This window comes from Lissotriton vulgaris, chromosome 6, assembly GCF_964263255.1.
Source record: "Lissotriton vulgaris chromosome 6, aLisVul1.2, whole genome shotgun sequence".
NCBI lineage: Eukaryota > Metazoa > Chordata > Amphibia > Caudata > Salamandridae > Lissotriton > Lissotriton vulgaris.
In genome coordinates, this window is record NC_141694.1 from 1,468,959,177 (window position 1) to 1,468,980,844 (window position 21,668).

The 21,668-nt window shown below is 48.8% G+C and overlaps 1 protein-coding gene and 1 long non-coding RNA gene across 4 annotated transcripts in view; one reads left to right on the forward strand and one right to left on the reverse strand.

The window, feature by feature from the left end:
* The window catches only part of LOC147709001 (uncharacterized), a 398,890-nt gene that overhangs the window by 160,673 nt on the left and 216,549 nt on the right, over positions 1-21,668 (forward strand). For all 3 annotated transcript variants that reach the window (XM_086927594.1, XM_086927593.1, XM_086927592.1), the window contains exon 5: positions 17,015-17,053. In XM_086927594.1, coding sequence (XP_086783720.1) covers positions 17,015-17,053 — 39 coding nt within the window. The remainder of the gene's footprint in view (positions 1-17,014; positions 17,054-21,668) is intronic.
* LOC147709002 (uncharacterized) overlaps positions 1-21,668 on the reverse strand; it is a 290,481-nt gene that overhangs the window by 108,473 nt on the left and 160,340 nt on the right. The window lies entirely within an intron of this gene.

Here is a 21,668-nt window from a genome sequence, read left to right on the forward strand (position 1 = left end):
TCTATGGGCGGATGTACAGGAGGCTATACATCCCAATCGCAATGAAATGGTGCATAAAATAGACTCAGTCGCCACTGAGGTCAAATTGCTCCAATGTGATCTCTGCAAAGACACAGACAGAGTTACCCCTAATGAATAAGTAGTGAATACCTTGCAAAAGGAGGTTCACACATAGTGGGATACGATCGCAAACCTTCAAAGAAAGGTGATCCGCCTAGATGAGCAGGCAGAGGACTCAGAAGGGAGGTCACGTAGGAATAATTTGAGTTTCCTGGGCTTTCCCAAAAACGCGGAGGGACCATCCACCAAACTCTTTTTGGAGGAATAGATCACCACCACAGTGTCTCCTAAAAAAACTCTAAGTTCTTTACCATCTAGAGGGCACACAGGACGCTTGTGCCCCAGATCGGTCACACCACCTAGAGCTATTATTATTGCAAGACTCTGCAACTTCAGGGACCGCAATGCTATTCTGCAAATGACACGTAGTCGAGGGTCAATGCAGTTTGATGGAAGACGATTATGCCCTAGCAATTTTAGGCATAGAACAGGCCTTTGACTCTGTGGAATAGCCCTTTTTGTGGCAAGTCTTTAGAAGAATTGGGGCTCAGGAATAGTTTCTTTAGTGGGTTCAATTACTTTATACAGCTCCCTTGGCTCAGATTAGAATAGGGACTTTGGTGTCCAGACAATTTGAACTGTGTATGGGCACTCGCCAGGGGTGCCCACTCTCTCCGCTGTTGTTCACAATAGCCATGGAGCCACTGGCGCCGGCTCTGCGGGGTAGACTATGAGAATGGGGGTCAGTTTAGACGACACCAATCATGTGGTGTCCTTATAAGCTGATGATACCCTGGTCTACCTACGCCAACCAACAAGCTCAGTACCACTGTTACTTGCGAGCTGAGGAGATTTGGTGTGGTGTCTGGACTTCGGATCAATCCAGGAAAATCCAAACTAATTCCTATCAGAAGATTAGTGGGGGTACCGCAGACAGAGCTCACAAAAGAAGAGGTATCATGGGTGGGGGACGGGGGAGATACCAGGGAATAAGATTGGCGAGTTTGCCATTTGCATACCTCAACCTCAATATTGGTAGAGTGATAGAGGGACTGCGTAGCTCCATAAGGTTTTGGCGGGACTTGCCGCGGTCTCTCAAGGGTTGAATTGCAACAATATACTTATACACACTGCAACACTTACTTTACATCATCCCTCGGTTCTACTTCCGGGTGCTTGAACAACTTCTGACAGACCATTTATGGGGCAACAAACGTAAACAGGTACGTTTAATGACGTTGCAGAGGAAATGGGAGGGGGGACAGGAAGTCCTATGCATTGAACTGTACTCTATGGCCTCCCAGCTACAACATGCAGTGCGTTGGCTAGATACCGTCACCAATTGGGAGACAAATCTCCTGGCAGGCACGCATGACGGATACATGCTTCCTGAACTATTAATGCTTGAGAGAGGCGTTCCTCCCCGGTTACCATATATTATACAGCATGCAGTCCATTGGGGCACTACAGCCTTTAGCCCATATTGCTGACTCTGTGTCCATAAGGAAGTGGAAGGAAGGAGGCTGCCAAACACTGGCGGACCTATATACGGGTGGCAGATTTATAACATGAGAGGAAGTAATAGACGCCTTCAATCTGTGGGCGGGGCAATTCCTATAATATGGGAACATTTCCAGTGTGGCCCGATAAATATGGCCGGGGTTCCCTGAAGAACCTCCTCGCACCAATACATTGAAAGTAATGTTATACATGGCACAGGGTCGACGACTGATATCCCATCTATACAGAGCCCTAAGGGATGACTTGCCAGGCGGCATTCTGCCGGTGTAGCAAAAATGGGATGTTGTACTTGAGGAGCCTCTTTCTGATAGAGAGTGGGAGAGAGACCAAGAGGGGGTCCGCACAGTCAGCTCCAATGCACAATTTAAATTCCTACAATATAATTTAGTGCGCCAAGTATATCTCACCCTGAATACACTGCATAAAATCTTCCCCACCCAAAGTGCTTAATGCGTGAGGTGTAAGGCACAGGTAGCAGACTTTATCCATATGCTTTGGACATGCCCCACACTGGCCTCCTACTTGGATGCGGTGTTAACACACCTTCGGAAAGCCACGGTGTGAGAAGTTGGCCCGATATGCAACGTTCGCTATGGTGTTTGGTTGTAAGTCAACCTTATAGACCAGCTATCCTAGTAGCGTGGATACGAGCAGTCTAAGGCTAAAGACTCGAGAGGGCGCGTTAAGCCAGCTGTTTACCACACATGTACCCCTTGAACACCAAGTGAAAGGACACCACACAAGTGTTATGAAAATAAACAGGATATTTATTAAGAATCACAACAGCCCTGTACTCTTTATGAGGACAGGGTACTAAGCACAAACCAAATCTCTTTAGCAAATACTTCAAGTGCACAATTAAAACAAGTGTCCGAGGACACGGAAAGGTTAAGGTCTCGGGCGGACCCGATAAGGCAAGTCGGAAGCGAGGGACTCGGGACCCTAGAGTAAGGAGGCTATGCAGGCACCGAAATGCCGAGTTACCTAGCCACGAGGGCTGCGGCTGCACAAGTCTTACAGGCGTCGGGGTCTTCGCTGACGAGCCAGGAGCCGGAAGAAAGGAGTTGCTGGCCGGCGACCAGTGCTGAATAGTTCGTAGAGATCCAAGCCTGGATCGGAGATTGATGAAACCTGAAAGCAGAGGGGACCAAGTTCGTACTACTAGCCAGTAGTCAGAGGGTACCAGGAAGGCACCGGTTGGCCGTCACCTCGACCAGGTGAGTGGGCGACGCTAGGCTCTGCAGTCTCTCGGACCAGGAGGCGTTGTCGGCGACCACGGTGGAGGTGCGAGCTGTCCCACGACGGATGTCGCTGTCGGCGTCTTGAGTGGACCAGGAGGGTCCGGGGTGCTTCTCGGAAAGATGGAAGCAAGGGCCAGTCTGGAGCAACCAGACCGGCAGTGTTGATTCTCGAGTGTCGTCACAGAAGGACACGAGCCAGCGGCTAGTGACCAGACAACGTGCTGAGCAGCGAGCAGAAGGGCCCCACGCAGATCGTGGAGATGCTGGGAGACTGCACTTCGGTGCTGGAGCGGCTCAGGGTCGGGGCTTCTCGGACCCCAGAGCACTCACCAGGGAATTGCTTCGATGGTCGTGCTGGTTTAAGAGCGTGCAGGTTCTGATGATGGCCGGTCCCTCGAGGTCTCGTCGCACCCACAGATCACAGCTGAGCTGATGACGTGGGTAGAGGTCAGAGGTGCCAGGGAAGCCGGTTCTCGTCGAGCTGGGCCGTCGGATTCCTTGAGGAAGGACTTACAGCAAACCGCAGAGTTCTTAGATGGTGCCCGCTGATGCAGGGTGACTACTCCTTAGCCACAAGGGAGAAATCTTGAGAAGAGTCTTGAAGGTCCTTTCGTGGAAAGTAGTTCTTGATTCAAAGATGATCTAATTTGGAAGGGTCCCCGCTCCGGTCTTTATCCTAAAGAAAGGGGTGGGTACATGACTAGGTCCTGCCCTAAGGGTGGGACCAGGAAGGGGGGTAGTTACGCCCCTCTCCCCTGCCGGGCTTTCCCCAGGCCAGGGCTGTCGCCCCTGGAACTGGTTCTAACCGGCAGATGCGTAGTGAGCACCGGGGTGCCACTCCGCAGTCACCTTCTCGCCAAAGCCCTACCTACCCAGAATACACAAACCCTGTCTGGGACGGTGCGAACAGCGCCCTCGACAGGAAACCCTTTGTCCAAGTGCTCCTCGCTGGAAGGACTCCCAGCAGCAGGAGGTCAGACTTGTGTCTGTGGTGGCAGCATCCATTTTGTGGAGCTGAGGCTTTAGTTAACTTTAACCGGGGTTCACAGTTACGTACATGTCGTGTCCCTCTAGAAGGGCGGAATGCTAACCTCGTCGCCAGGGTTGGTGAGAGGGCAGCATCCCGATTCGTATGACACCTTACTCGACATGCCTTGATAACGCGATACCGGGGTTACCGATATGGCACGCGTTATCATGGAACAGCTATTGGGCCTTGATCCCGCAAGCTGCAGCCGGGCTCGGCTCGGGCCTGAACCTAACTCACACGAGCCCACGCACTCTGCCTTCAGGATTGATAAGGCCTGCCATAGGAGTGACTGATAGGGACTCGGGTGTCCAGTGTATGGTTAGATATAGGGCTACTATACCTAAAGCGAAGGGTGGTTACACGTCTTCGCCCCAGCTGTCGTGCAGCCAGTTGTGTCAAATTTGAGAGGCCAGCCAGGGGTGGCATAATACATGCTGCAGCTCCTGGCGGCCCTGGGTACACCTATGCCCTGCGTTACGGGGTCTGATAAGGTGGCCCAGTACCAATTGGTAAATGCACCTAGGGTACATATCGTAATTTAGAAAGAGAACAGCCAGGCTGTGGGTCTGATTAGCAGGCCCACAGCCAGAGAAAGTCGTAAACCAGTGAAACAAAAGCAAAAAATCTGGGTGATCATAGGATTGCAGACCCTACTCTCCTACATGACCCCCCCCCAAACGTCGGAACAATAAGCTAACCTTGACCAGGTGAGTCTTCTTGTTCTAAGTGGAAATATCTGGAGAGCCCATCGGCATTGCCATGATCAGTACCAGGTCTATGTTCCACTGTAAAGTCCATCCCCTGTAGGGAAATGGACCACCTTAGCAGTTTGGGGTTTTCACCCTTCATCTGATTTAGCCACAAGAGGGGCTTATGGTCGGTCTGAATCTTGAAGTGAGTGCCAAACAAGTATGGCCTCAGCTTCTTCAGGGCCCAAACCACAGCAAAGGCCTCCCTCTCAATAGCTGACCAATTCTTCTCTCTAGGGGTCAGCCTTCTACTTATAAAAGCAATGGGCTGGTCTTGACCATCAAAATTCAGTTGAGAAAGAACAGCTCCCACACCCAACTCAGAAGCATCTGTTTGGACAATGAATGGTTTGGAGTAGTCCGGACTCTTGAGGATAGGCGCCGTGCACATGGCCTGCTTTAGGTCATCGAATGCTTTTTGACAGCTCGCTGTCCACTGAACCTTTTTTGGCATTTTCTTGCTTGTCAGTTCGTTTAATGGTGTCACGATGGAACCATAGTTCCTGACAAACTTCCAGTAGTATCCAGTCAGGCCCAAGAAAGCTCGAACCTGAGTCTGGGTGGTTGGAGGAGCCCAGTCCCTGATTGACTGTATCTTGCTCTCCAGTGGCTGAACCTGGCCTCCACCTACAAGGTGGCCCAGGTATACAACCTGTGTCTGCCCTATCTGGCACTTGGTGGCCTTGATAGTGAGACCTGCGGCTTGCAGTGCCTCTAACGTCTTCCGCAGGTGGACCAGGTGATCCTCCCAGGTGGAGCTAAAGACAGCGATATCGTCAAGATACGCCGCGCAGAAGTCATCCAGCCCAGTAAGGACTTGATTCACCAACCGTTGGAAGGTGGCAGGTGCATTTTTCAGACCAAAGGGCATCACCACGAACTGATAATGCCCACCAGGGGTTGAAAATGCGGTTTTAGGCTTGGCGTCCTCAGCTAACCTGATTTGCCAATACCCAGCTGTCAGGTCAAACGTACTTAGGTAGTTGGCCGAAGCCAATCTATCGATAAGCTCGTCTGCCCTTGGTATTGGGTGGGCGTCAGTCTTAGTGACTGCATTGAGACCCCTGTAGTCTACGCAAAACCTCATCTCTCTCTTACCACCCTGGGTGTGAGGTTTCGGCACTAGAACTACGGGACTAGCCCAAGGGCTATCCGAGGGCTCAATGACTCCCAGCTCCAACATTTTCTGCACTTCACTCTTGATGCAGTCTCTAACGTGATCAGGCTGCCGGTAGATTTTACTCTTCACGGGCAAGCTGTCACCAGTGTCAACCTCATGGGTACACCAATCGGTCTGACTGGGTGTTAGAGAAAACATATGTCTGAAAGACTGAAGAACCTGTTTACAGTCTCTCTGTTGATGTTCGGAGAGGCTGCCACAAAAGACAACACCATCTACCGATCCATCGTCAGGATTCTGAGTGAGCAGGTCGGGGAGAGGGTCACTCTCCTCCTCCTGTCCCTCATCTAGGGCCATGAGCAAACTCATGTCCTTCCTGTCGACATATGCCTTGAGCCTGTTGACATGAAGCACCCTGTGGGGGCTCCGGGGAGTTCCCAGGTCGACCAGGTAGGTGACCTCTCCCTTTTTCTCCAGGATGGTGTAGGGCCCGGACCATTTGTCCTTGAGTGCTGCTGGGGCCACTGGCTCCAGCACCCACACCTTCTGTCCGGGCTGGTAAACAGTCAAGACAGCCTTTTGGTCATGCCAAGCTTTTTGGAGTTCTTGGCTGGCCTTAAGGTTTTCAGATGCCTTTTCCATGTACTCAGCCATCCGCGAGCGGAGGCCGAGCACATAGTCCACTATGTTGGTTGCAGGCTTTTTGAGAGGTCTCTCCCATCCTTCCTTCACCAAACACAGGGGTCCTCTTACAGGATGCCCGTACAAAAGTTCAAAAGGGCTGTAGCCAACCCCCTTCTGTGGGACTTCTCTGTAGGTGAACAAGAGGCAGGGGATCAGGACGTCCCATCTACGCCGAAGCTTTTCAGGTAGTCCATGAATCATCCCTTTAAGGGTCCTGTTGAATCTCTCAACAAGCCCATTGCATTGTGGATGATAGGGTGTAGTGAACTTGTAGTTGACACCACATTCCTTCCACATAGCAGTTAAGTAGCTCGACATAAAGTTTGCACCTCTGTCGGAGACGACCTCCTTAGGGAAGCCCACTCTGGAGAATACTCCAACTAGGGCTCTTGCCACAACAGGTGCTGTAGTGGTCCTAAGGGGAATAGCTTCAGGATACCTGGTGGCATGATCCACTACCACCAGTATAAACTTGTGCCCTGATGCTGTAGGTGGTTCCATGGGACCGACGATGTCGATCCCCACCCGTTCAAAGGGTACCCCCACCACAGGCAGTGGTATAAGGGGGGCCTTTGTCGTGCCACCTGACTTACCACTGGCTTGGCAAGTGACACAGGAGCGGCAAAACTCCTTGGTATCTTCGTTCATGTGTGGCCAGTGAAAGTGCGAGACAAGCCTGTCCCACGTTTTCGTCTGGCCCAAGTGACCTGCTAAGGGAATCTCGTGGGCCAAGGTAAGTAGGAAACCACGCTGAGACAAGGGTACAACCAGCCTCCTGGTCATGCCAGGCTTGGGGTCTCTTGACTCAGTGTACAGGAGTCCATCTTCCCAGTATACCTTGTGGGTACCTGTGGCGTTCCCAGCAGCCTCAGCAGCAGCCTGCTGTCTGAGGGGTTCAAGAGAAGGGCAGTCTAACTGGTCCTTCCCCAGGTCTTCCCTTGAGGGTCCCCCTGAACCCAAGAATTCAACTTGATCAAGTTCGAATTCCCTAGGCTCAGTTTCCCGCAATTCCTGTAGGTCAGCCTCCTCTGAGACTTGATCCTCGACCTGGGGCAAGGGGGAAGGCGCAGCCTTAACCCTACTGCTCTTTTTCTTGGGAGGTGTCTGGTCCGTTGTTCCAGGATCCAGCACCTGCTCAGTGGGGCATTTCCTGACCTGTGACCTGGTCACAGCGAACACATGTGCTGGCAAGCCTAACATTTCCATGTGAGTCCGGTGCTCCACTTCTGACCATTGTGACGACTCCAAATCATTGCCCAACAAACAATCCACTGGGAGGTCTGGACTAACTACAACCTTCTTTTGGCCAGTTACCCCTCCCCAGGAGAAAGCTACAATTGCCATACTGTGATTGGTAGTGACATTGCTTGCATTGGTCACCAGGAATTCTGTACCTGGCATGATCTGTCCAGGGTCCACAAAGTTGGGCGTCACCATGGTGACGCTGGCACAAGTGTCCCTATAGGCCTGAGCCATCTTTCCATTTATGAAAGGCGTCTGTCGGTATTTGCCCAAAGAATTGGGGCTTACGTCAGGGGATACGTCTGCGTCCCCCGTACTGACAAGGACAGCCTGAGTGAGTGTGCCAACTAGGTTGTCACGCCCCTCAGAACCCAGGGTTAACCCTACTAAACCCTTGGGAGGCGCACTACCACTGCTGACTGTACTAGGGGGCACAGGTGCCTTAGGGGCTGCAGTGGCAGGAGTCTGCCCTCCTCCTTTCTTGGTGCACTCACTAAACCAGTGAGATTTACTTTTACAGTACTGGCACCATCTTTTGGATTGGCCTTCTTTCTTCTTTTGGGGAGCCTGACCCCCACCCTCTTTGGGTTGTTGGGGACCTGTCGAAGACTTCTGGTCATTTTGTTCCCCCTTAGAATCTTTACCCTTCTGGTCTGCTTTCTTCTGACCACCTTGATTCTGGCCCTGGTTCTGTTTAACTCTCGTACGAACCCATCTGTCTGCCTTCTTTCCCAATTCTTGGGGAGAGGTCAGATCCGAGTCGACAAGATGCTGATGCAGCAACTGGTTCTGACAATTGTTTAAAATTTGTTCTCTCATCATCAAATTATACAATCCTTCGTAATCAGTAACCTTACTGCCCAGCAACCAGCCCTCAAAAGCCTTAGTGGCACAATCGACAAAATCAGACCAATCTTGAGACTGCGTTTTCTGGGTATCCCTGAACAGCACCCTGTACTGCTCAGTGGTTAGGCCGAACCCTTCAACGAGTGTATTTTTCAAGATTTGGTAATTGTTAGCATCCTCCACCCTTGTGGTGAGGAGCTTGTCTCTTCCTTTTCCTTCAAAGGAGAGCCACAAGATAGCTGCCCACTGACTCTGGGGAACGCCCTGCACAGTGCAGGCCCTCTCCAAAGCAGTAATCCATTTGTGGATGTCGTCCCCTTGTTTAAAGGGGGGCACTATCTTCCCAAGGTGTTTCGTATCGAAACTCTTTTCCCTATTGCTAGGTACATTGCTGCCACCAGTGGGGACTACCCCACTTAACTGTTGCTCTCTTGCAAAGGCAAGCCTCTCTTTGGCCAGGGCAAGTTCTTCCCTTTCGATCCTTAGATTAGCTGCCCTTTCCTTAGCTTCGTACACTCTCCTCTGAGGGGACGTCATCCCTCTCTGAGACGAGTTGTGAGAGCCATTGGTTTGAAGGGATCTGCCAGAGCCTCTCGACAGAGATCTGGCTCGTCCATTCCCAATGTTAAGCTGACCTGATAGTGGCCCCAGGGGTCCCCCAGTACCGCTATCATGTTTGCTTAAGTTGGACCTGCTTAGTCTGACGACTTCTACCTGTCCCTTATCTGCCTCATCCCCAGAGAGATCCTCATCCTCATCTTCCTCCCCATCTTCGTTCTCAGTTGCGAGGTGGATGAGGTCAGGATCGTCTCGGGTTCCCTCGAGGGGAGGCATGTCTCCTTCTGGATTAGAATGGCTAAGAAGCTTCTCAGCCTTTCTGGCATCATAAGTCTCGAGGAGACCAATCAGAAAGGAGGTGGTGGGGTTAGCCCCTTGCTTAATCTTCCTAGAGGTACATACTTGTCGTAACTCATGGAAGTTAAGCGCAGTATATCTTGAAGGGATGACCTGTGGAGGGTCAACTGACACAAGGGGAGACTCAGAGTTTCCTCCTTTGTCCGACATACTGTTTCTAGTGCGGTGTAAGTGATGCACCTACCTACACTATGTGTTTCCCTACTGTTCCCTTGCTAAGAGTTGCAGCCAAGGTGTGCTAAGCCTTGAGGAGCTACAACAGCTGGTTCAGTAGAACTCAGAGTATTCTAAGCTTTAGTTATATGTACTAACAGTACTTATGCGATCTTTCAACAAGATATTCTTAGGATACGTGTGGTAAAACAACAGCAAGCTCAAATCCCAACCGCTGCTCACCAATGTGAGAAGTTGGCCCGATATGCAACGTTCGCTATGGTGTTTGGTTGTAAGTCAACCTTATAGACCAGCTATCCTAGTAGCGTGGATACGAGCAGTCTAAGGCTAAAGACTCGAGAGGGCGCGTTAAGCCAGCTGTTTACCACACATGTACCCCTTGAACACCAAGTGAAAGGACACCACACAAGTGTTATGAAAATAAACAGGATATTTATTAAGAATCACAACAGCCCTGTACTCTTTATGAGGACAGGGTACTAAGCACAAACCAAATCTCTTTAGCAAATACTTCAAGTGCACAATTAAAACAAGTGTCCGAGGACACGGAAAGGTTAAGGTCTCGGGCGGACCCGATAAGGCAAGTCGGAAGCGAGGGACTCGGGACCCTAGAGTAAGGAGGCTATGCAGGCACCGAAATGCCGAGTTACCTAGCCACGAGGGCTGCGGCTGCACAAGTCTTACAGGCGTCGGGGTCTTCGCTGACGAGCCAGGAGCCGGAAGAAAGGAGTTGCTGGCCGGCGACCAGTGCTGAATAGTTCGTAGAGATCCAAGCCTGGATCGGAGATTGATGAAACCTGAAAGCAGAGGGGACCAAGTTCGTACTACTAGCCAGTAGTCAGAGGGTACCAGGAAGGCACCGGTTGGCCGTCACCTCGACCAGGTGAGTGGGCGACGCTAGGCTCTGCAGTCTCTCGGACCAGGAGGCGTTGTCGGCGACCACGGTGGAGGTGCGAGCTGTCCCACGACGGATGTCGCTGTCGGCGTCTTGAGTGGACCAGGAGGGTCCGGGGTGCTTCTCGGAAAGATGGAAGCAAGGGCCAGTCTGGAGCAACCAGACCGGCAGTGTTGATTCTCGAGTGTCGTCACAGAAGGACACGAGCCAGCGGCTAGTGACCAGACAACGTGCTGAGCAGCGAGCAGAAGGGCCCCACGCAGATCGTGGAGATGCTGGGAGACTGCACTTCGGTGCTGGAGCGGCTCAGGGTCGGGGCTTCTCGGACCCCAGAGCACTCACCAGGGAATTGCTTCGATGGTCGTGCTGGTTTAAGAGTGTGCAGGTTCTGATGATGGCCGGTCCCTCGAGGTCTCGTCGCACCCACAGATCACAGCTGAGCTGATGACGTGGGTAGAGGTCAGAGGTGCCAGGGAAGCCGGTTCTCGTCGAGCTGGGCCGTCGGATTCCTTGAGGAAGGACTTACAGCAAACCGCAGAGTTCTTAGATGGTGCCCGCTGATGCAGGGTGACTACTCCTTAGCCACAAGGGAGAAATCTTGAGAAGAGTCTTGAAGGTCCTTTCGTGGAAAGTAGTTCTTGATTCAAAGATGATCTAATTTGGAAGGGTCCCCGCTCCGGTCTTTATCCTAAAGAAAGGGGTGGGTACATGACTAGGTCCTGCCCTAAGGGTGGGACCAGGAAGGGGGGTAGTTACGCCCCTCTCCCCTGCCGGGCTTTCCCCAGGCCAGGGCTGTCGCCCCTGGAACTGGTTCTAACCGGCAGATGCGTAGTGAGCACCGGGGTGCCACTCCGCAGTCACCTTCTCGCCAAAGCCCTACCTACCCAGAATACACAAACCCTGTCTGGGACGGTGCGAACAGCGCCCTCGACAGGAAACCCTTTGTCCAAGTGCTCCTCGCTGGAAGGACTCCCAGCAGCAGGAGGTCAGACTTGTGTCTGTGGTGGCAGCATCCATTTTGTGGAGCTGAGGCTTTAGTTAACTTTAACCGGGGTTCACAGTTACGTACATGTCGTGTCCCTCTAGAAGGGCGGAATGCTAACCTCGTCGCCAGGGTTGGTGAGAGGGCAGCATCCCGATTCGTATGACACCTTACTCGACATGCCTTGATAACGCGATACCGGGGTTACCGATATGGCACGCGTTATCATGGAACAGCTATTGGGCCTTGATCCCGCAAGCTGCAGCCGGGCTCGGCTCGGGCCTGAACCTAACTCACACGAGCCCACGCACTCTGCCTTCAGGATTGATAAGGCCTGCCATAGGAGTGACTGATAGGGACTCGGGTGTCCAGTGTATGGTTAGATATAGGGCTACTATACCTAAAGCGAAGGGTGGTTACACGTCTTCGCCCCAGCTGTCGTGCAGCCAGTTGTGTCAAATTTGAGAGGCCAGCCAGGGGTGGCATAATACATGCTGCAGCTCCTGGCGGCCCTGGGTACACCTATGCCCTGCGTTACGGGGTCTGATAAGGTGGCCCAGTACCAATTGGTAAATGCACCTAGGGTACATATCGTAATTTAGAAAGAGAACAGCCAGGCTGTGGGTCTGATTAGCAGGCCCACAGCCAGAGAAAGTCGTAAACCAGTGAAACAAAAGCAAAAAAATCTGGGTGATCATAGGATTGCAGACCCTACTCTCCTACACACGGGATGGGTGGTACTTAAAGAAATCTCACAAGTACTGCTGGGCCTAATACCTAGCCCTAAAAGTAAAAACGTAAGTAGGCGCTTTCTCTACTTTGGGTTGTTGCTGGCAAGGAGGCGCATTATCATAGTGTGGCTCAGGCCTGGGCCCCCACAGCTGGGAGAGTGGATGAAAGATATATGTAAGTGGGCGACGGCAGAGAGGGTGCAAATGAAGATGGTGCATAAAGACGAGAAATTTGTGGTGTGGTATCAAATGATGGTAGACCTTAGAGGAGGGCTCGATACGGAAACTCTGGAGTCTGGGGGTGTGGGAGATGTTGCATCACAGGAGAGACATTAAGGGAAAGAAATAGCATGGCCTAACATGAAGCGCTCAGGAATAGTACATAGCACCCAGGCATACAGTACCATCTGAACTGTGACTTTATGTTTGGAGTAGAAGAAGGAGGGAAGGGGGAGAGGCAAGTTGAGATTGGCAAGACTCATGTAGATATTATGTAAAGTACTCGATGTGCATATTATTCTATTGGAAACAATAAGCAAACAGGAACTTGGTCTCTCCCTTGTTAGTGCTCCCTGATTTGTAAGGACAGATTAATGTGAATGTTGGAAGATGATATGATCAATTTCTGCACCATGCTCGGAAGGGAGGAACGGGGGACTATATTGTTATCTCGATATCCGCCTGTAAACTGATGTCTATGTGATATATTAATGGCAATAAGATTTTTTTTTAAGTAATTAGAGGGGGTACAGTTATTAAAGGATTGCTCTGTGAAATTCAAAGACATATTGCTGGCAGCAGTATCACTGATTATTGTATGGCTTGATGGCATGGAACAAATACTCCAGGCGATTAACCACCTTGGCCAGAGCATGCCCAAACCCTGTTGCAGCTTCAGTACCAATGCCGGCCGCAGTCACGGATCAAAGATGGGCTGGAAGTTCTTAAACATAATTTCCTTTAGCACAGGGTAGTACCATAGCAAGGGCGCAATTCTCAAGCAAACGTCTGTTGATTTCACCAGCAATGGATAATGATACAACTTTAAATTATATGAGATACTGTCAAAGGGATCCCCTGAAGACTTGTGCTAGACAAAGAACGGAGCTAGCAGGGGGCTCAGCTCAAATCATTAAATAGCTTGTGATTAACTTACCCTCACCATCTTGCCCTTATGTTCTGGTTCTATCAGGAATCCCTCCATTGCAAAAGAGACGCAGAACAACCTTTTGAATAAATCTCTGAATTGGTTAAACTGACACAGGAACTTCCCCCTCAAGTTGAGAAGCAATATTTTGCTGACAAGAAGCGTGGGTTAGATTGGGTCTGGGCCTGTGGACAAACAAGGTGACTGTGTAATAATTCATTTTAAACCACCTTCCCTGGTTAAGCAAGTGCTTTTTGGGCAAGAAGGGAGTCACCTGACCGCTAACAATATTTTACCACTCCCTTTGGGTTACTTTTATAAACCAGGTTTACTTACACCCAAGCGCTCCAACGGTTCAGCTGTCCCTTCCACCGTATTGCCATCTTCATCCTTTGTCATTCGGGTTCATAACCAATTTGAAGCTTTGGCAAATGTTGATTGACTTGGTGACCGAGTGATGGACCATCGTGCCTCCCCAGCTGTCACAACCACTATTGCTGCTGCTGTAGATGTGCCTTCTGCTACCTCCCTCAAATTGATATCCTGGAACATTGCAGGACTATCTTCTTAACTTGCAACACCAGAGTGGTATGTTATGTTATGTTATGTTATGTTAAAAGATTTATACCGCGCACGTACACCGAGACGGTTTCTTGGCGCTCATAACAAACATAGCTAGCCAGGGCAGGAGAGTTACTCAAAAGCCACCTTGAAGAGGTGTGTTTTTAGGGTTTTGCGGAACAACTCATATGAGGTAAAGTGACGAAAGGAAGAAGGGAGGGAGTTCCAGTAGGAAGGGCCAAGAAAAGAAAAACATAATCCTCCATGTTTTTTTCGGCGGAATGATGGAATGCAGAGGAGATTATTGGCAGAAGATCGTAAGTTGCGGGTAGGAGAATAACGCTTAAGTTTGGAGGAAATAAACTCAGGGGCCTGGTTATGCAAAGATTTGAATAGGGTGCAGCCTAGCTTAAAGGAACATCGTTTAGCCACAGGGAGCCAATGGAGGCTCCTCAGGAGGGGGGAGACATGCTGGTGTTTGGGTTGGTGGTACACCAGGCGTGCTGCCTGGTTCTGGATCAGCTGAAGTTTATGAAGCTGATAGCCAGGAATCCCCGCATACAAGATGTTGGCAAAGTCAACTCTGGAGATGACCAGAGCCAGTATTACTAGAATGAGTGCCTCTCTGGTTAAGAATCTGCAGATCTTGCGGATCCTGCGTAGTTGGAAAAAGCAGGATGATGTCACCGCTGAGATCTGAGGTTTCATGGAGAGATCCTCCGAGATGATCACTCCTAGGCTTTTCACAGAGCTGACCGGGCAGGGGGGGAGACCCAAAGAGGGGGGCCAATAGTTGTCATCCCAAGGGTTGGACGGACCACCCATCAGGACAAGTTCCGTTTTAGACGGATTCAGCTTGAGCTGGCTGTGAGCCATCCAGTCCGAGATGAGTAACATGGTTGTTTGGAAGTTGAGGCAAGAGGAAGGTGTAACGTCCAAAGGAAAGATCAGTTGTAAATCATCGGCATAATTGTATATTGTAGCAGAGGAGTGGCGAAGGGAAGCCATGAGAGGTTGCATATAAAGATTAAAAAGGAGAGGAGAAAGAGCAGATCCCTGGGGAACACCACAAGTGAGGGGGAGAGAAGAAGCAGAGAAGGTGGAGAGGTGGACTGCCTGGGAGCGGTCCTGCAAGAAGGATTGAACCCAGTCAAGGGCAGTGCCCAGAATGCCGGCGTTACTGACACGGTCGATCAAGATAGTATGATCGACCGTGTCAAAAGCCGCCGACAGGTCTAACAGAACAAGGGCTTGGGGGATATTGTTGTCGGCCCCAGTTCGAAGTGTGTCCATCACAGCTGCAATCACCATCTCCGTAGAATGCAGGGGGCGAAAGCCCGCCTGCTGGGGATCAAGGAAGAAGGAAGACTCAATAAAAGCGCTCAAACATTTGGTGACGTAGGTCTCTAAGATCTTTCCCAGGAAAGGAAGAAGGGAAATAGGTCTATAATTGCTTAGCACTTGGGGGTCTGCACTGGGCTTTTTCAGGATAGGTAACACTACCGCCTGTTTAAAAGCTTCTGGGACGACGCCTGATGTTAAAGAGGAGTTAAGAAGGGCTAGAGCGGGGCCAGGACAGTGCATAAAGATTTCTTTGAAAATATGTGGGGGGCAGCAATCCTTCGGGGACCCGGAGCTAACTTTGTGAAGGAGACTGTTAAATTCAGTGATGGAAATGGGAGGGAAAGATAGAAATTTCTGAGAATTTTCCGGGGGGAGGGGAAATGATTTGGAAGGAGAAGGTGGAGAGATATTGTTTTTGATGGTGGAAATCTTATCTTGAAAGAAAGCATTGAGCTCATCGCACAGAGCCTGAGTGGGAACAGGTGGGAGGGTGACACGATCGGGAAGGGAGAGCTCGTTGACTATTGAGAAGATGTCTTTGGCTTTGGTATAATGTTATTGATTTGTATGAAATATGTTTGTTCCAGGAGACATGGTCTACTACCCCCCTTCACCAGCAGGAGTTTGCATCTTATAATGAGGTGGCAATCTCCTTGGGGAGAGGTAGGCCCTCCGGGAAGTAACCATCTGGGTTAAAACTACATTGTGTGCTGTCATTAAAGAAGTTAAACTGGGCTCACTGGACATTCTTGATATTAGCCTTGCATTGCCTGGTTGTATCCCTTGTCATGTCTATAATAATTACTGCAGGCACAGGGGTAGAAAACCTGAGTCGAATGAAATCACCTTGCTAATTGCACATTTAGCTTCAGTCCCAAATGAGATAATAAAAATCGTATCAGATGACCTCAACTGCCAGTTTGAGCCCCTAGATGCTCATTTTAGTCTTCACTCCATAGAGGAATATCAGGCTTGGTATGTACCTCAATTGTCACTTTACCAGCAGTTAAATGTTTTCCCTTTGCAGTCCAACTAAACGCATTTGTGCTAAACCGGCCCTTAGGCCTGTAATGGTAGGTCTACTTCTGATAAGGAGCGAAATCATATATTCAGTCGCCCGCAGGAGTTGAGCCGTTGAATTATATCCTATTGGATGTTAGGCTATGGGCTGTTTTAACCCCTTCGCCTCTGATGACGAGCTCAGCTCGTCATCAGCCACGGTGGTCTTGTGCGGATGACGAGCTGAGCTCGTCATGTAACGCGGGTTTTTGTAAATTGCTGCACAGCTGAAAAATTATTTTTCAGCTGTGCAGCAATTTACAAAAACCCGCGATGCGGTTAATATACTTGACTGTGATCCCTCACATTGATAGTGACCACAATCCTTTACCATTAGAGCTGATGATGATAATCCCAGCAGCATGTACTAATCCCAATGGCCCTCTTGATGGTTGATTGGTTTTGTCATCAAGCAGGCGTTGGGTGGGCTAGAGTACTATTTTACCATCAGAAGACGCGATTGGTAAGATGTACTGTTGTGTTGCTAGGTTGAGCAAGTACTGATATGGTTTCACTTATGCAATTGCTTGGCAATGTATTTATCATTTTGCATCGTTACTAAAATTGGATCAGAAACCGAACGTCATTGTTCACTAATTACTATTTATTTCTGCCCTACCACAGGCACTGCTGTTATTCTTTCTGTAGATGTATCATCGTAAACCGATATACAAATTAAGTTAGAAAACAACGTTTGTTTGTTATTTCATTAGGTGTAATAGCCTTAGACCTTCATGGAAACATCGCTGTGGGTGAGTATTCAACAAAAGACTGATTTGTTTCTTACTTTGATTTTCTTGCTGTACCTTTTCCAGATTTTCTTAAATTGTATTTAAATCCCTTTCGCAATATAAAATAGTAAAGTTTGTGAAAGGCCATGATAATGATGTACCATTTCAACAGGAAGAGAGATTATACAGCAAGCAGAATGGATACCTCACATACTATGAGTACTATTGTATTGAGGTGAACGTAACTCGTGTAATTTGTTGTAGTATAATTACACTAAATTACTCAAGATTCCATAAATTACAGGAAGAGTGTTACCCGGCTTTTAGCGCTATTTTCTTAGTGCAAAATGCACCCTTGTGGCCCAAATAGATATGAGGATGCTTTTTGCATTAGGAAAATAGCGCTAATTACAGCAGAAAGCGAACAGCAGCAGCCACTTGTGCTCTTTTCCTGGGCGTTTGAAGTAGGTATTTTAACTCTAAATTACTCTGAATGATGCTAGTGGCGTAATCTTGTAATTTTGAATCACAAGAGTAATGCGAAATTAGCAAAATTACTCAGATTACTATGGCGTCTTTAAACTTTCACCCAGGTCCTCTCTTGTTTTCCTAAATAAAAGGTCATTTCTGTCCACACTGAGGTTTACTATACCTTCTCTCTACTTCTCTCACGCTTCTCATATAGAAGCCATTAAGAGGTACAGCATAGTGTCTCATCACAGCCCAGTCTCCCCTCTCTTGCTCAGTCATGTTCAACATGTTCCATGCTGGCGTAATTCCACACTAAGGAAGGTACAGCATATCTTTCTCTTCCTAAGTAGATAACAGCACAGACCAAGTATTTATCACACAGCAACATTGTGTATCATGGCTTTTACTGGAAGGGTGATGTTAGGATTTGGATGTACCACAAGATATGGCTGTGGGGCCTTATCGTGGAGTACGCTCACATATACCATACCAGATCCAGTCAGTATTGTTTACTTAACGCTAAACCAACCCTGAGTAGCTGTGGCTGGAGCAGTAAGGCATGGCAAAGGAACTCAGTGTAAAGCATTTAACAGCACCAAACAAAGAAATAAGAAAGTCACACAACAAGAAAGAGACAGGACAAGAATTTATAAAAAAATAGTGCATATTTTTAGGAATTTTTAGGGAACTTGATCATCAAAATCTATTGGCGGGTTCCGGAGATACATGTTTTAGACTTTTTATCACTTTTAAATGCAACCACAAACAAGCATTGGTCACCAAAAAGTTTGTAAACTTTTCAAAATTTTGAAAGAGTTAGTGCGGGCAATCAGGCACGGGTTGGGTGACCAAACCCTACAAGGAAAAGGTCTAGGGGACTAGAGAGGATACTTTGGACAGTTACCTGGTCACCAGAGTGTTTTTAAGGCAAGGTCGAAACTTTACAGGACGACCGCCAAAGACATCAATGGAGAGGTGCTGATGCTGAGGATACAGGCAAAAGATGCTCAAAGGATGCTCTGGTTGAGGTGCAGTCAATGGGGGTGTCTTTGTGGTTGTCCCTCGGTCCACAGGTGATGAGGGCCGACTTTGGCCACAGATATCTGTATCCCTCGAAGGCCTCTACATTGGAGTAGCAGGCCAGACGATGCTGGGCTACTGCGGTTGGGGTGAAATCCTTAGGCGGGGGTCGGTGTCCCTTAAGTACGACAAATTCGGACTTTGATAGCACTACTGGGTCCTGCAGACATGAGTGCAACTTTTGTCTCTCTCAGATGTGTCATTTTGTGCACCCGGCAACTGGCAGCACCAAAACCTCTGCAGTGGCTACCAACTTGTCCCTTTAGGCTTCTTCAGCTCTTTTGTCCCTGCAGCTGGTTCTAGGGGATTGACCAACTGATCCTTGGAGTCACTGCTGTAGGTTGGGGCTGGGAATCATTTTTCCCCAATCCAGGAGCCACAGGCATGGTCTAAATTTCGCTAGCCCACTGTGCAGTAGGTGCAGTCCTTCCGAAGGTACAGCCTCTCTTTGTTCAGTTTCAGAGGCAGCAGGACAGCTCCCTTTTTGGTTCTCTCTCTGAATCTAGCTTGATCTGAAGGACAGGGTGCCGAGGGTTCCACATTTATCCCAGGAAAGAGCCCCGAGGTGATCAAGCGGTCACTAGCAAGTGGCTATTGGGTCCCCTCCAAGTTTCCTGTAATGTGTGGCATCTAGTTATTTCAGAGTGTCCCATTCTTGCCCCTTTCAAAATGGCATGCCCCTTCTTGGTCATCACCCTAGAGGTGTGACTAACAGTGGGCTACACGCCCAGGGGGAAACCGTTTGGGTCGGGTTTCCTATCTCTGATTCTATCTCCTAATTGTCTGAAGGAACAGAAATCATCCTGCTCAGGGGTGTTGTCGCAGTCATCCTTTGAATACGGATTCCCCTTTGAAGCTCTCCTTTTGGACTAACACCCTGGGTTTTCCATCCTGGAAGAGGAGGTCTCACCTCGCTCTGCAGCAAATGCAGAGTGGGTCAGAAATATGTCTGTGTGTCAAGCCCTTTGTGAGGCCACTGGACAAGCTGGAGTGCAGAGTGGCAACTTTCTAATAGTTGCTAACTTTAACAGTGACTTTCAATTTGACCTGGCCATCAGGTCAGATTTAATGCCACAATTAATTTGACACCTTACTCAACCTTGTTAGGTAGGTTAGCCATGCTGGGATGCCAGTAATATTGTGTTAGCCAGTGGGGCTACTAACCTTTCCAGCGCAAAACAGCAATTGGATGTTGCTGTTAAGACATATTAAAAAATGTATGTCCTGCTTAATAATATATAGCTCCCTGCCATCGGACTCCATTGGCCCTCCTTAGGGGAGACACACATATATCATTAGGAGAAGTAAATGTAAATGTAAATGTAATTTGTACTTGTAAAGCGCACTAATACCCCAACTGGGGTGTCCTGGCGCTGTAACGCATACCGCTGTGGAACCCTTCCTGGCTTTTCCCTGTGAAATGTCCACTCATGGGCACACCCAAGGTGAAGCCAGGCATTCTAGCGCTGTTGGTGGCTTAGCCGTTAGGTGTAATGTTAAAGTCGAACTAGCAGCGTAAACATTGCCCATTAAGTCTGCAGAGGCAGGCTGTGGTCCATTTTGCCTTTGTCACTTTCAGGGTGGCACAGTGCTGAAGCCCTGGGTGAACACTCTCCTACATACCCCAGTTATAAGTAAGTCAGTACTTGCCAGTTGAGTGTATCCAATTTAACATATCTTTTATATAAGGTTAGAACACTGGCACTGAGGTCTGGTTAGCAGGCCTCAGTGCACTTTCAGAGGCGAAAAACTATCAGCTTCATACCAAAAATGTGGGGGGTGAACATGCAAAAAGTGGCATTTTCTCACAGGTTATAACAACGGTTTGCCATCCCTAGTAACCGGTGTGCAGAGTGAAATTCTCTCAAGAGTTGGGTGAGGTGATGTTGCAGCAGCAAAGGGAATAAGGATCATGGCGGAATCATGCAGATTTTAGAGAGATTTGCACCCTGAAGGACAAAAAAGTTGAAATAGAGTATGTTTTCTACCAATGGACCTGATTTTTGAGGTTAGTGGTACTCACTGATTAAAGGGGATACAAGCTTTAACACTGCATTAATGGTGACTTCCTTCAGCACCCAAGACCAAAACAAGGAAAATAAAACAAGGTTGCACAAATAGCACTGCAATAGCATATTAAGGCCCACAGGGCAAAGCGAAATTAACACATGGCTTCATGTGTTAATTCTGCGTCTTTTTTTGTAAGTGACTTTACAACCTACGCTATTTCACGCTATATTACCAAGTGTGCATTTACTGTGCATAAATACGAGGTGAAATACCGCATGCAGTGAAATTGCATGGAGTAAAATTGTTTTCTTCAGTTATGAGAAGCAGGGAAAGAAGAACACAAGGCTTAACAGCTAGAACGGCCGACCTTGAAGCTGGGGAACCAGGTTCGAGTCTGACGGGAGGCTCAAACATCCTGTGATTCTGGGCACATCACTTCATCTCTCTGTGACTAACAAAATGAATGTGTCCCTCTGTAATGCAACTGATGCTCATGTAAAGCGCTCTGATACCTTCAGGTCGAGTTTGCCCAATACCAAACTGGGAATAAAATACCACCTAACTGCTCCTGCTACCCTGAGTAGATAGTACCCTTTGGAAAACATAGCTGCGAGCATGTAAGTCGCAAAATCAAAACACACTGCAGGTACCGTAGTAAGTTAATTTCACTACAACTCAAAAATTATGTTCTTCAGCACAAATAATTAAAATATGAATAGTATACTATAACGACCAGTATAGCACAACATAAGATTGAAGTTAGAACCGTGAACACACAAAGAAATTGCTGGTGTCATTCCGAATGGACCCGTTACTATGTGACCTTTGCAATTAGAAGATATGGTGCAGATCTGGAGTTTCCTTTGATCCACTGGCATTGACCGGTTCGGAGTGATACTATGGCCAAAATATGTGCCAGAAGTATTGTGGCCAAAAGCAAACCCACAACATCGAGGTCCGACTACAACCTTCAACACGGTGGCCCAAATGCAGAACTAAAAGAATGAAGCAGGCCAACCCCACAAGTCCCTGCCAGCCACCAGACAAAAGAGAATGACCATTGTCATAAGGATCT